This window comes from Lottia gigantea, assembly GCF_000327385.1.
Source record: "Lottia gigantea unplaced genomic scaffold LOTGIsca_99, whole genome shotgun sequence".
NCBI classification, from domain to species: domain Eukaryota; kingdom Metazoa; phylum Mollusca; class Gastropoda; family Lottiidae; genus Lottia; species Lottia gigantea.
The window spans coordinates 139,620-155,541 of NW_008711185.1; the positions used below are offsets into that span (position 1 = coordinate 139,620).

Consider the following 15,922-nt stretch of genomic DNA (forward strand, 5'->3'; position numbering starts at 1 on the left):
GCGGCAAACAGTGGTGGAGCCAAAGGGGGCAGAGTGGGCAGAAGGGATGATAACGCAATGTACATGAGATATATTTTTAGCTACTTAGAAGGAGCGACTATCTAGTTTCATACAAGTTACCTACAAAATCCTAATATTGTACTTGCAATTGAAACATTAACACAATGTTTGATATATTTCAATATAAATGTAGCACGTCATCATCTTCTACAATGACGTATTCTGTGAAATGTTTTAACAAATGGTGATTCATATTGATGATCTTTTAATGAATATTCATGTCGGTATTCTTTACATGAAGGTCCCCAATCTGACGCTGGTCGTAGAGTTTGTTTAAATCTCTGAAAAATAATATAATACACTCACGGGTAGTAATCATCTAAAAAGCCTAGAAAAATGAATTTAGGGTTGTATACTTGAGAACATGACTTCTTTAGGGTTTTATGCTTGAGAAGATGACTTTTTTGGGGTTTTAATGCTTGAGCACGTGACTTCTTTAGGGTTTTATGCTTGTGAACATGGCTTCCTAAGGGTTTTATGCTTGAGCACGTGACTTCTTCAGGGTTCTATGCTTGCTTGAGCACGTGACTTCTTTAGAGTTTTAAGCTTGAGAACGTGACTTCTTCAGGGTTTTATGCTTGAGAACAAGACTTCTTCAGGGTTTTAAATGCTTGAGTACATGATTTCCTTATGGTTTTATGCTTGAGCACGTGACTTCTTTAGGGTTTTAAGCTTGAGAACGTGACTACTTTAGGGTTTTAAGCTTGAGAACGTGACTTCTTCAGGGTTTTATGCTTGAAAACATAACTTCTATTCACAATAACTTGAAGTTGAAAGTAAAGAAGATATAAGTTGTCGGAAATATTAAACTATAATTTAGTGTGCAAGCGAAAGACGCGTTGACAGTTGAAAATCTATAGGGAATAATAGAAGGCAAAATTTTGACATCATTATAATTCAACCTCAACTATATCGGTCCCTAAGTACCCTTGTCAATCATTTGATCTTAAAGCTGTACTAACCTGTAAAAGTGAACCGTTTGCTTTATAAAGTTCATAAACCATAAAAACAGGTATTGGTATTATGGGTATAATAGATAATATAAAACCTAGAACTTTAGCTGAATCTGGATACACATAACCATCATATGTTGGCATTTTATAGTTATAAATAGTTGAACCTAAACAAACCTGAAATTTACATGTTAACATTTTATAGTTTAAATAGTTGAACCTAAACAAACCTGAAATTTACATGTTAACATTTTATAGTTACATATAGTTGAACCTAAACAAACCTGGAATTTACATGTTAACATTTTATAGTTACATATAGTTGAACCTAAACAAACCTGAAATTTACATGTTAACATTTTATAGTTACATAATAGTTGAACCTAAACAAACCTGAAATTTACATGTTAATATTTTATAGTTACATAATAGTTGAACCTAAACAAACCTGAAATTTAAATGTTAACATTTTATAGTTACATATAGTTGAGCCTAAGCAAACCTGAAATTTACATGTTAACATTTTATAGTTATAAAAATGGACACATGTGTTAAAATCAAATGTCATAGGTCTCACTTACCAATAACAGAGCAGGAGTAATAAAACACCAACATGTTTTAATAACAATACCAGGTTTTCTTCCCATCATTAATTCAATATCTTTACTAAATCTTTCTACACCTGTAATAAATATTGTTGTCAATCAATGTAAACAAGTGTATCCGTAGAGGAAGACAGCAATGCATACCTAGAACACCAGGTTCGGTGACAATTATGAGGTGATTTGTAGAATGCAAAACGAACATGGTCCCAGTAGCGGCGCCATTGTAAAATATATGATAATTATACGTTTTTGCTCAAAAATATGTGTCAGAATACACCAAATTAATTCAATTTTTTGAAAAGTTTCTTGGAGAAAACCATCTCAGAAAGCTCTATGAAAGCTCTGTGACTATGAATTTTGGACTCAACGTCGACAGTTGTCCCCCATTGAGTCAGACTGCTCCCTATTTGTACCCCTAGTTTCGGGTGAACCACGGTGATATTTGTGACTTACCATAAATCCAACCAATAACCAAACATTCTATAAATGATATAATAAGAACACAAAATGCTGCTACAAACCAATCCATTAGTTGAAACACATATATACCACCCTACAAAAAAAAATCCTTTAACAAATTAGGACTTAAGGTATACTACCTCTTATAATAGACATAAAATTCAAAATTCAAACTTGGTCAACAAGTGTATATATTAATCATCAGTTGAACTTACCAGGTACCATGACTAAAGAATAGAATCTCTATATAAGACAATATATCCATTAAACTAAATAATTATTGAAACAAGCTTCTAAACAAGTTTGAAAATTACGAAGTTTAATGAATGATTACCTAGTTTTATGGATTTATTAGATTATAGAGAGATTCTGTTGTATAGTCTTGACACTGTCCATTGTCCACTGATAAACAAAGACTCATTTTGGCCATATTAAAAATCTCAATATTTTGGTCATCCTGAGAGGTAGTATATCTTTAAACAGAGTTCCGTTGTTCGTGATAATTCTCATTGTTCCATCAAAAGTCCAGTTAATTCAGAGTTATACAGTGTATGTGTTACTAAAAATTATTTCCTGAAATGAACACGTAAAACATTTTCATCCGAAAGTGAAATCGGTTTTCGATATTAGCTTCTGAGTAATGACAAATAGATACTTCATCAGCGTTTAAACTGACCTAGGACAGATTTGCCATTCGCTTGACAAATTAAACTTTAGTCTCAGAAATGGGGATCTTTTTTTATCTAAGGTAATCAGTAACAGTGTTCAAAATTTGAGCCTTCAAATTCATGTGTGTCAAGATTTTATCCGCATTTAAAAGTTAAAAAGACGACTCGTCTTTTCTTGAGACTTGTATATAGAAAAGATATATATATATATATAAATAAATAGAATTAGAAATTCAGGTTTCAGGTATTTTTGAAGGGGAATATACGATTTTTGTACATTTCTAGTACTTCTGAAGATTATTTACATAAATTCAAGGCCCAAAAATGGCGCACCTGTCCCTTTTACAATAAACTAATAACTTACGTTTGATGCAATTGGTAAACCAAGTAAATAACACATAGAAGCTAAACCAGCAGTAACCCACATTCGTCGTTTTGCTAATTGTTTCGGGAAGGCATCAATTACACCACTTACTAAACTTTCAAACATACCAAACTATAAATAATAAAACACACAAATGATTAAAAGCATGACCTGTCACCCAAACCTACTTTAATGGAAAAACACACCTTTTCTAAACCAAAATATTATGCAAAAATATATCAAGTCGTATAAATACGTAAATACCGATTCCGGTAAAGAAAGAAAGGGTTCTGGAAAGCACAGAAGGTCTAACGCATATGATAATAATATACAGATTTATTTCAGTGACGTGGACATCTTCACAATGGTCAAGGTAAAAGTATTACGAACTTTGTCTTATACCTTGACAAAACTGAAATGCAGCGATTTGATTTGAAGTACGTCAGCGAATACAACCTGCGTCAGAAAAACTGTAATTACTTACGAGGGCTTTGATTGGCTGTATTCACTGGCATAAAGTCCAATCAAATCACAAACTTCCGTGATATAAGAACAGTGCCTATTGTAGTCAAGGTATAGGCATAGTTCATAATAGGTCGACGATTTTGAAGATGTGAAATGGATTGCTTCAGCTGCTTGGACATTTGTTAAACAATAACTGTCCGCAGTACTCAATGCATTGGAGGAGTAAGTAATGATAGCTGTTATTGGTGGATGTGAACGAGCCAGAGTTGTTCTGCTGATCTTCAATTTTCAGAATTAATATTTCTAAAACTGGCGATATTTCATTAAAATTAGACCAAACTTTCGTTTCGTTTTTTATTATTCATTTTTCATAAAGCCACTTCAGGTAGGGTCTAACGACGGACCACTCGAACATTCTCCATTTGATGAATCCGCCAGCCAATCAAATTTCTTCCTACTCCAACGCAGGAATTTTGTGACGCGAACAAAAGGTGTATTCAGTTGATAAACTAGTCTAATGCTTCTATGACACACTTTTTGTTCTCGTCATAATATCGTTGGTTATTTTTAAATGGTTTTTATCGGTAAAAGATAGCTATCAAAGGCCAGGTTAGTTCCTCTAATAATTCCAAAGATGTTAAGTGGTATTCAGGTTAATTTGTTAAAAAGAGAAGAGATTGTGTGTACCTGACTATCTAATCCAAGAGTTAACAACATTAAAAAGAAGAGAACAGCCCAGAATTGAGGTATTGGTAATTTAGTGATAGCTGCTGGGTAAGCTACTAGAGCTAGTCCAGGACCTAAAAAGTTAGAGTAGAAAAAGACTATTCTAGTAATTAATCAGTACAGAGAAATACGCATCATCTTCCATCAAATACATTAAAGGAATATCTAAGACATTCATGATAGACCAACGATATACAATTCAAAGCTACCCAATTGACTTTTCATAAGTAAACAAGTCATATGAAAGCAATGCGATAATTATTATAAAATCCAGGACATGCATGTGTAGATAACATGTGAAGGGTTCATAGAAAATCAAAATTCATCCGTGCACCGTATCATATTTTCTATTATAGACCCTTATCAATTTTCGGGTACCCAAAATTTACGACAGAGCATAAATCAAAGAAAGAAAAAGTTAAATTCTAAGTTTGAGGTATTTGTGAAAGAACCATGCGATTTTAAAACTGTTCTGGTACTTGTGTTTTCAAATAGAGTACTTTTGAAAGTGTATTGATTGTTAATGGTGAATTTTTTTAGGTGGAGGGGGGGGGAGGGGATGGCTAAGTATATCATAAGCAAATATTTGAAAAAAATATGAAGCGTACCTTCTGTAGCCACTTTGGAAACATCGACACCGGCTTCTTTAGCCATAAAACCTAATACAGCAAAAATAACAAATCCTCCATAGAAACTAGTTAAACCATCAGCTAATGTAGCTATGACTGCATCTCTAGAAATTGATAAGAATATAACAAATAAGCAGTCATTGATAATACTTTTTTATTATTCAATAAACTTTTAAGTAGTCATCGTAGGGTACTGTATAATTGCGAATATAATGCGCAAGCATGTATTATAAAAATGTTGCAACCCTTGTTACTTTCCAGTATATCTGGAAAAATATCTATCCGCGTATCTCTGTAAATAATGCTTATCCCTTGCCTTATCAACAAGTTGGTAAAACGCAGACACTATAATAGTGAGTGATATTATTGTATATTTACTTTCACATCAGGGCAAATTTATATTGTGGTGATCTGATCAAAACAAGGCGGTGGATTTTCAAGATCAAATTTATATTTGAATTATTTAACTAATATTCCGATTCGTGAGAAACAATTTTCTCAATTTTCTGAGATAAACAACTTCTTGTAGTGACAGAGGAATGTCGGTTGGGATATTGTAAGATGCTGGATCTCTTGTATTATTCGTGACTGATGTTAGCTGATAATACAATGCAGGAGTATTCAAAAATTCTTTAATTAAACGGACAGGTAGGCAATTTTCGGGGGTTAATTTTGGTCTTGAATATATGTAAATAGTCTTCAGAAATACTAGAAATGTACGAAAATCGCATAATTCCTTCAAAACATCTTGAAAGTAAGAGTTTCACTTACTATTTCCTATATGTCTTTTCAATATATGACAGAGAAAGTTAAAAAGACGACTCGTCTTTTTCACATTCAAACGCGAATAATTCTGGACACACATGGATTTGAAGGCTCAAATTTCGATGGGTCACCTGTCCCTTTAACATTGAAAGATTTTCCATTTATACCAATGCAATGGGTATTTTTGATGTCTAATATTTTGTCTAATGGTCCGCTTTTCGAACTTTTTTCACTATAGACTATGACATTTACCATGTAAATCAGTTCACAATAATAATAACTGGCTGATTAATTACCTCAAACAATTATGATGAAATTTATTAAAACTTGACATGGTTATTAAACCACCCCAGGCTGGTCCGAGTGAGAAAAATACCTGGAGACACGCCTCAGTCCATACCTATAATATTATATTAATTACGGTTACATAATGTTACACTGAATATTAATGCCTGTGTTGAAACTTATAGTTTGGGGGCAATCAAATACATAGTATATACTTGGAGTTGACCACATCCTTCTTCCAAATGAATCAGTGAAGCTTTTTTTTTACTTTAGCTGATAATAATATTTGGTTATATGCGGGCATACGAACGGTCTTGGTCGGAGATTTTTGTCGCCGAATCGAAACTTGAGTAAAATCTCGTGTTTCCACGACAAGATTATCGTTTCATCATATAACATCATTCCCGTTTGAGAATTGTCTTCGATAGTCTTATCGTCTGCAAGACAGAACATCATCATCCAATCAGATTCATTTTCCTTTCAATTGCATGCTCCGCACGTGATTAATGACAAGGTGGAAAACGACAGACTTGAGATTTGTATCGCCTCATGTGCCCGTGCCAGTTGTTGCAACTCAAAGTATATTAATTACTAAAGTATATTTAGTAGCAAAGTATATTAATTACTAAAGTATATCAATTACTAAAGTCTAATAAGTACCAAAGTATATTAAGTACCAAAGTATATTAAGTACCAAAGTACATTAAGTACAAAAGTATATTAAGTACCAAAGTACATTAAGTACCAAAGTATATCACGTACCAAAGTATATTAAGTACCAAAGTATATCAAGTACCAAAGTATATTAATTTCTAAAGTATATTAAGTACCAAAGTATATTAAGTACCAAAGTATATCACGTACCAAAGTATATCAAGTACCAAACTGTCAGGAAATATAGGTAGCATTTAAGATTTTCAAAAGCTCATGAAAACACAAATTATTTTTGGTAGCCATCTTAGATTTTCAAGATGGCCGCCGAATTTAAATATGTAAATGATCACTTCTCAAGTAACATATCTTGATTTTTTTGTACTTTGTCCAATGCTTTACACTCAGGAAGTCTTCAATTGCATGCCAATAGTTGATCATATCCCGTGACATCATAAAAATATCTTGATAGCTACAAGCTCGGACACTCTAGGGAATCGTCAGGTGGCACAAATGTTTCAGATTGGGACACAGATTCAATGACGATAACATTATTGCAAACGATAACAAAAATAACTTACACTAAAATTGTTCAATTTGGAGAAATCTGGAGTGACATAGAATTTGATACCATCTAAAGCACCAGGTAACATACAACCACGTATTAAAAATAATGTTAATAGAAAATATGGTAATAAAGCTGTTACATAAACAACCTGAAATTTACAAAAATGGGCCTTGAGATATGAATTGGAATCACGGCCATCATGAGAAATTGAAGCCGGCAGTCCAGTTTTCCTATGACATACTTTAAATCTCTATCTGGTCGTCTGCCAATAGGAAATATGTACCTCTGGTACTATACATATACTATAGAACTATACATCTTATGGTCTTGGGTGAAATGTGCGCTGCATCTCAGATGAAACGACTTACATGGTTGTACTATAGTTGTTGATTATCGAACTTGGCATCACGTTCTGGGATTCCCAATTTGCTAATATTACCTTTGGGTAAACTAATTATAACTAAAGTATTTCCCGGTTTTATATACTTACATATCCGAGAGATTTGACTCCTCTTATCAAACAAAGAAAAACCAGAATCCAAGCGGCTAATAGACATAAGGCATTATGTGTTTGTATAGATCCTAGATTTTCTAAACCTTCTGATTTTCTTAAAACGTTGTATCTGAAAAGAAAAAGAATAAAGGTAACGACTTAACGTAGACTTAAAGGGATTAAAAAAGGGTTTCCTAAACTATTTATGTGTATCGGGGAAAAATTATTATTCAGTCAGAGCGTTTTATGACGTCACTATCGCCAAGTATGATGTGTATATCATTAACAGCTTTTTTGATCGTGACGTCATAAATCGCCCAATTTTAGTGAATATATTGATCTGTTTTAAAATGTCCATATTAAAATCAATCAGCCTAATACCACCATTTATCATGTGCATACATCACACAAACGATAGTTCACAAACCATAGCTTTCCTAGATCAAGGGGTAATAACCCAGAAACGTCCAATCAAAAGACCGCGAAAGTGGATTTCTTTTGATATATCATCAATATGTGAAGGACAACGGAGAAGATCTCTCTATGGACGACTATTGATGTTTGAAATGCAGCAGAAACACAATAAGCTTCACTATGATATATGGTTTTCTAAGTCCAAAAATTATTAATTATGTTGGCCTAACTAATGTTTGATTTTGACCGACTCGCGTACACAGCTTGAAATGAAAATTCGAACGAACGGGAGCGACAATAACGTGTGATATACGAAGTTTTGGATAAAATCTAGTAGCCTAATATCGTTCGAATTTGTCAACTTACTGCCAGAATTCTTCAGAAGCTGTTTTACCAGTTTGGTTTAGAAAGAGATTAGGTGTTGTGTTGTTGAGGTAAAAATCTGTGACATTTCCGTAAATATCAGAATAATTGCCGTAGAAAGTTCCATTTCCGTAGAAACTAGAGTTTTCACTCAGTGCAAAATTATCCCGACAGGTGGCAGTGTTCCACCAATGTCCACATCGTTGCCATGGTAACTCTTCATCAAATGAATTTATCAAATAATATATAACCCAGGTGAGGACACCATTATAATATATTGTAGCCATTCCGGAAACTATAACCATTCCATATCCTATTCCTGTAAAAAAAAAAACAAGCTTCCACATTTTTTTTGTACATTTTATAGATAGAGTTGAACCCACGAGGGCAATGTGAATGCATATTTATTGTGCAATTGTAAATCATTACAGAATAGCAGTTGTACTTTTACCAATTTCTTAACACAGATTCATAAACCTAAAAAATATGAACTTGTAGCACAGGCGTAGCACACTTACCTTTAAACAAAGGGCATAATTTAAAGACAAAGAGTGAACTGATTCCAGAGAACTGTCCTAAACAAACTTCTAAGTAAAACAATGGTATACCACATAACAATAGGAAGAAAAAGAATGGAATGAGAAAGGCACCTGGAAAAAAATGAAAAAACGGAAATGAAATATGGAAATCAGTCTCACTAGCCAGTTTAAAGATGGGTTTCCTTTTTTTTTCAGTGTCAAATTCAGCAAACTATTTGATTAATTGGTTTTTCTGATGAATTATCATGTTCTTATTGCATTTAGTTAAGAGTTTAAACCTATAATTGATGTCCATGTCTGGATAAACAAAACAAATACTTTTTGGCCTTTCTTGATCGGTCACTCAATGGAATTCTGCTGGTAATTCTCTCCTATTTTTGCTAATTATGAATTAATTATGGCGGGTGAGACAATTTGGTATTTCTCCATGTCATTAGAACACCACTACTTATTCATATAATTATTAGCATTTTCATTTTCATCAACGGAAATAAAGGAACCTATCTTTAAGTAAACCTTAAAGTAAAAGGTTTAAAATACTTTCAAATTTATAAAGTTACAGGACAATCTGATTAAGATTCAATCAGTCGATTACTAATTATTCAAAAGAATCCGACGTCTTGACCTTAAAGGTACAGAATCGTCATTCGTTTGAGCAATAGTACATTGGTCAGTGAAACGGGGATATTTTACCTAGGCTAATCACTATAGTGTTCACGGCTGGGCTAATCACTAAAGGGTTCACGACTAGGCTAATAACTATAGTGTTCACGGCTGGGCTGATCACTAAAGGTTCACGACTAGGCTAATCACTATAGCGTTCACAGCTCATTTGAGCCTTAGAATCCCGAAAAAATGGTGAACTATGGACTTTAAGACCCACGCACCGAGGTCTACAAAAGTGTAACAATTCCTTTTCCTTCATGAACAAAATGTGTTTTAGACTTGTCTCAGTGGTATTTACACATAGGAACAATATTTCCATTCATATTTGACTGCATCAACGAAGAACATTTGCTGCTCAGAAAATACCAATGTTAGTACTTTAAAGGTATATTGTTTTTTTCTATTAATCTTGATATACATATTTCCATTATTTGGGAGAAATTCGTGTTTATTTTGGTCTCTGGGTTTTGATTACTAAAATACATTGTTTACTTGAAGTTAACAATGATGTAAGAGATAGATATGTAATAAGTCATCATACTTTCAAATTGTTTGCTACTTAGCACACAAATTTGTTTACACAATTATCACGTAACACAATAGTTAACAAACAGTGGAATTTATATCTGTTTTCAACTCGGATTTACCCAATCTAAATCAAATCACATTACTATTTCGTATATTTTTATTCTCCATAATCTAGCAAGTTTTCTACCAAAGACCCGTTCTAATGACGTTGTTTTACGCTAATCAAAGCGTGTAATGTAGAACCCGTTTCTTGATATGATAAGGAATTGTGTAATAGTGAGATCTGAAATCCAAAGAGGTAATTGTAATATCGATCTTTCACACTTTGATTAGTGTAAAACATTAAGTAATTAGAACTGGCCTTTGGTAGAAACATGTTAGATTACAATGGAAATAACAAAAAACACGAAATTGTAATCTAATTTTATGTAGATTGTAATCTATTATGCCAGTCAAGAGAACGGTAGACAAGGAAATATTGTCTAGTTGGTTGGATGAGACAATAAACCGAGGCACGGTGTGCTACAGACTGTGCACGTTCATTAACGACCCCTAAACAGTTTGAAATTGATAAACAGTATGCTAATGCCACTAACAGATATAGAAAACAGCATGGTTATACTGCATTCCTCGCAAAAGAAATTTCCTTCGATAGTACACTTTGTGGTGTTCTTCATCTTATTGTGCCCACCCATGAGTTTATAATGACTCGAACATTTAATTTCTGTTGGCAACTACCACAGTCATTCAACATTGAAACAGAATATTACAGGAAAGTTATTGTTTATGGTTAACAATCTTCATGCAAGGTCAATTGGCTGGTAAAAAATGTTTTTGGTGGTTTTGATGGTCATGCTGCAGATGTTGAAATAATTTTTTTCATCTTAATCATAATTAAGAGTTTGAAATAGAGGTGTGAACATTTTTCTTTTGAATTTGGACTGGCTTTGTAAAATACAAAAACAAGGATTGCTGTCGACATTATTGGAAAAACAAAAACCAATATGTTGTTGAACACAGGGAGAAAGGCTTTAGTCGGAATTTCATTTATTATAAAGCTAACACGCGCTACACATTTAAAATGGAAAAATGCTTTAAAACTTAAGGCCCTTCGCGATTAGTAACACATTAAAACACGTTTTAGGAACCACAGAGGTCTGACTGAAAATTGGAATGGTGCAAATTGATGCTATCAGTGTCCCCGATACACATAAACAATTAAGAAAACCTCTTGACAATACCATAAAATAAATAACATAACCAGGGACAAAATTGAAAGTATATGTAGCCTACATTTAGTACTTAAAAATCTGGAATTACACAATTTCTACCAGATGTCAAAAATAAACAATGTCAAGGTTAACATACCCAAATAAACACTGGACGAAAACAATGTACACAGTAAAATCTAGTAACGAATTACTTAAATCAAAATTCAGAATTGAATTTAACGCTAGTCGAGTTTTATCTTAATTGTCCAAACCATGCTTATATGATTCATCGAAGCAGATATCGCCATACATTTAATATATGTATTCAAATAATAGCTAACGTTTCATAGATTTGGTCCTGTGAAAATGTGAAAACGGTACAGCACTGGGCTATATATTCTCAAATTTTGAACCTTATAGAGCATTCGAAGGCATTTACGTCAAAATAAGAAAACCGGTATTTGGAAATATTTACACTGAAACATGACATTCGTAATACAAATGGAATAAACATCAAAATTACCTCCACCATTTCGAAGACATAAATAAGGAAATCTCCATAAGTTGCCCACACCGACAGCATAACCAATTAAAGAAAGTACAAAATCCAACTTTCTCATCCATTGATCTCGTTTAGGTTCATCATCATCGTCTTCAACAGTAGCACCATCAACTATTTTAACAGGTTCAACATTCCCATTCTTTATAAATGTTTGTAGTTCTGTCTCATCTTTCTCCATCTAAAATTAGAGTGCATTGGACATTAAAGGGATTATAAAGAGGTTTTCTAGCCTAATTATGTGTATCGGGGACATATTTGACTTCTAATTGGGACACATCAAAGGTGACCCCGATACACCTAAAATGTCAGAAAAAACCTCTTTACAATCCCTTTAAACATTAAAGGCTCCCTCGTGAGCTTCGAGACAAGAATAATCTTCATACCAGTCAGTCGTACGTAAAGTAATCTAAAATAAAATAGGCTAACGCGATTAGCTCCCACAAACATGAAATACATCCTTTTTGGGGAAAGAAAAATAAACTTTCTTAAGCACTTTCCAGATTGAATTGAAAAGACCAATTGGAAATGAGGAACATCATTGGTGAATTTTCCTTATCTTATGTAGTGATTTTTTCTTATCGTATCTAGAAAACACCTGAGTTGGGGCCGAAAATGAGAGGCATCCTTCCAAGGGGAGACTCTAAGGGTTCTTTCAAGGGTCCAGGGGCTGTCTGAATTTAAATGGCCTAAGATGAATTTTGAGCATTTAATTTCACTTCAAAATAAGTCATTTCACAAGATTGAAAGGGAGGAGGACGTGGTCCAATGACCCACACCCTATAACTACGCAATTAGCCCTTATGTGAACCTGTCATATTTTTCAGTCATATATTTGTGTTTCCTGCAATTCCAGAAAAAAATCATTCACATAGCAAGTACATGTATTTTGGTTTCATGGAAGATAATCTGCTATCTGCTATGTACTATAATGTAGAATGATATCTTTGAAAATATAAAAATTCATGCTAAGTTTTTCTGTTATTAGATGCCCATCAGAAAGTTGCTCAATTTTCTTTCGTTTTAATCTCCGCCTGATTTTTTTCAACTTTTATAATATAGTGTTGCACCAATCGTATCGCTAACATGCTTAAAATCTGAATATCTTACCGATGAAGACAAAGTTTCTATGTGGTTACAATCCGCCATGATAGCTATACTGGTGCTAGGTGTGAATGGCACATGGCACTTGCCTGATTTCTCGAGAAACATTCGTATCTCAATCTACCTATCTCTGACACAATATAACATTCCCTTTGTCTCTATTATACGATTTAATGCCAACTGAATGTTCATAAAAACTTTGCATAGAAGAGTAAAAACTTCGTAATGAATGAGGACGACCCTATATAAATAATCTTGAGCCTTAAATTCGCTGGGAAATGTCAGGAATTTGCGTTTTCCAGAGGGGATCCCCAGGCTTCGGAAAATGAGCGCCCAGGCTTCCAATGAGCGTCCTCGACATCAATGAAGACAGCTATACCTCTCTAGAGAGCACCACTGTAATGCGTAACAATTCACAGAGTTGTCCGGGGGGGAGGGGGTACCTAAACTGCACCCCTGATTGGACGCCATTCCCCCACCCCCACTTATCGTGCTAGCTTTTCTCCATATACAGGGCGAAACATAAATTGCAGTTTTAGTAAAGAAAAACACAACTTTGAAAATACATTGTATTACTTCAAAATCATAGCAATATGAAGTGTACATTTTTGCGGATAAATTTGATTGTTTTTTCCCAGAATATTGTAAAACCAACAAATTTGACACCTAAAACCGTATAGTATAACGATATTTTATATACTTAGTATATAGAAAATCTATGTGGTTCACTACAATTTATGAAATGGTGTCAAATTAATGTGATAATATCATTATGTATACAATAATCTAATATTGTTATAGGCCAGCTTTGCAATGGTATATCATGGGTGTTAAAGAGATGACATCTTCATAATGCTAAGCTATTACAAACTGCATTTAATATAATGACTGCAATAGTAATAACCTTTCGTGTATTACGGAAGTTTGTAAATACGTCGATTTGATTGGATTGTAAGCCACCGATTACAGCCAATCATAGCCCTCGATTACACGCGCAACCAAATTGTTTAATCTTCCTGTCGCGGGCACTGATGGATCTGAGAGGAATTTTAAGCGTTTAGAGGGCTCAATTTTCAGTTTATATAACATCTATCACAGGCCTTGGGGGTAAGGTGGGGCCCAATGGCCCAAAGGCCCACCACCAAAATACACCACTGAGTAGCCTATAAGTAAATTTCTAATTCAACCGAGTTTCTCACATAAAGAGCTTGCATTAAGAGGTTGAAGTTTAATGCCATTTTAGGGATTGATATAAGTCATGAATATATCTAATTAGTCTTAAGAAGTACTAGCAATGTACAAATATCGCATAATTCCTTCAAATAAACTTCAAACTAGGAATTTCTTTTCCTATTTCTATAATAAGGCCGTGTCTCAAGAAAAGACGACTCGTCTTTTTTAACTTTCAAACATGGATAATTCAGGACACATATGGATTTTCGAGATGACCTGTGAACAATATTACACATTAGCTTAGCCAAAAAAATCCCGTTTCTGAGATTAAGGTATGATTGGTCATCTGTCCCTTTCAAACTGGACATATTCCACACTTTTTATCTGACATCATATCGCATTCTGTTTCACCTTTATAGAGCCCCAACATTAATATGGACTAGATCAATATAGAGACAGAGAAACAACATGTTATAACAATTATTACATTATATTGTTCCACACACTAGACTACCTCTATACAGCAGTTTGTGATGTTATTTCTATGCCATAATTCTCATTCACGCATTGAATAAACCCACATTCACAAAATAGGCCAAAGTCAAAGGTAAACAAAATAATTCATTCAACCACATGGATGAAGTCCAAAGTCCAATTCGTAGATTTAATAAAAACAATTGTGTTCATTGAAGATTTTACTTTATGTGACCACTCTTTCCAATGCTAACTTACATCGACATTTGCTAAATAGTTCCTATACAACACAATTGCTTTACAATCAAAATCAGAGCGATGAGTGCACGATATTCTTATTTGATAATCGTTATTATCAATCGCTTTCGTCACTACGATGGTAACGGTTTACCGCGGTCATGGGCATAATGTTATGGTCTAAGCCGAAGGTTCAGCGCTTTATTGGCATGTAAAATTTTATAGTTGAAGATAAATACAATTCTACTTACTGTTTTTGATTTTCCTCAGATAATTTTTATCTGGTTCAATTCATATCTCAATCATTATAGAACAAATCACAGAACATTACCCAACTCAACGTGCTCCGTGTTGTGAACTTTCGATGACCTTAGTGTATTATATATTAATTAAAATCTTGTCTATAATCCTTAATTAGTCACTGTTTTTAATTCATGTACAAAAATATATAATTTGTTGATTATTGAATGAATGTAGTCAAAAGACATTCAATTGTTTATTTCCTACAAAAGTATAGTTAGCTCCCTTGGATAGGTTCAAAGAGACCTCGTTAGGGAAAATTATACAAGGAAAGTTTGGGTAGTATCGCGGTGCAAAATTAGGCGCTGTAGGTTCATGTTCCGTTAAAGGGGCAATATGAAAAATTGTCATTATTATAAAGGTCGTATATTATACCACTTTTCATTTTGAAAGACTTAGTCGATTATGATATACTTCCTCGTGTGAAAAGTTCATAAACTGCGACCAATATTTCTTCAATATGTTGTTTGGATTTCTGATTTTTTTTTTTTTTTTTTTTTTTTTGGCGTTTTGCATCGTTAGTAGGACTTAGTTTGTTTATTTTTCTTTGTTTTTCGTAACGCGTTCATTTTTTTGCTCGTAAACTCTCTGAAAGGTCGAAGTCTTTACTTCATGGCAAAAGATATCTTCAGGGATACTAGAGAACGACACACGGTTCATCGA

General features: G+C 33.7%; 1 protein-coding gene across 1 annotated transcript; it reads right to left on the reverse strand.

Annotated features, from left to right (window-relative positions):
* Positions 1 to 200: 200 nt before the first annotated feature.
* LOTGIDRAFT_223675 (hypothetical protein) lies at positions 201 to 15,289 on the reverse strand (the record flags this gene model as incomplete). Its single annotated transcript, XM_009069110.1, has 14 exons — positions 15,211 to 15,289; positions 11,936 to 12,152; positions 8,987 to 9,118; positions 8,472 to 8,787; positions 7,689 to 7,821; positions 7,212 to 7,346; positions 5,991 to 6,094; positions 4,909 to 5,033; positions 4,262 to 4,374; positions 3,110 to 3,241; positions 2,072 to 2,171; positions 1,595 to 1,695; positions 1,023 to 1,190; positions 201 to 341 (listed from the first exon to the last, which is right to left on the reverse strand). The coding sequence occupies exons 2-14, from the start codon at positions 12,150 to 12,152 to the stop codon at positions 201 to 203; spliced, it is 1,917 nt and encodes a 638-aa protein (XP_009067358.1). The 5' UTR covers positions 15,211 to 15,289.
* Between the last annotated feature and the right edge of the window lie 633 nt (positions 15,290 to 15,922).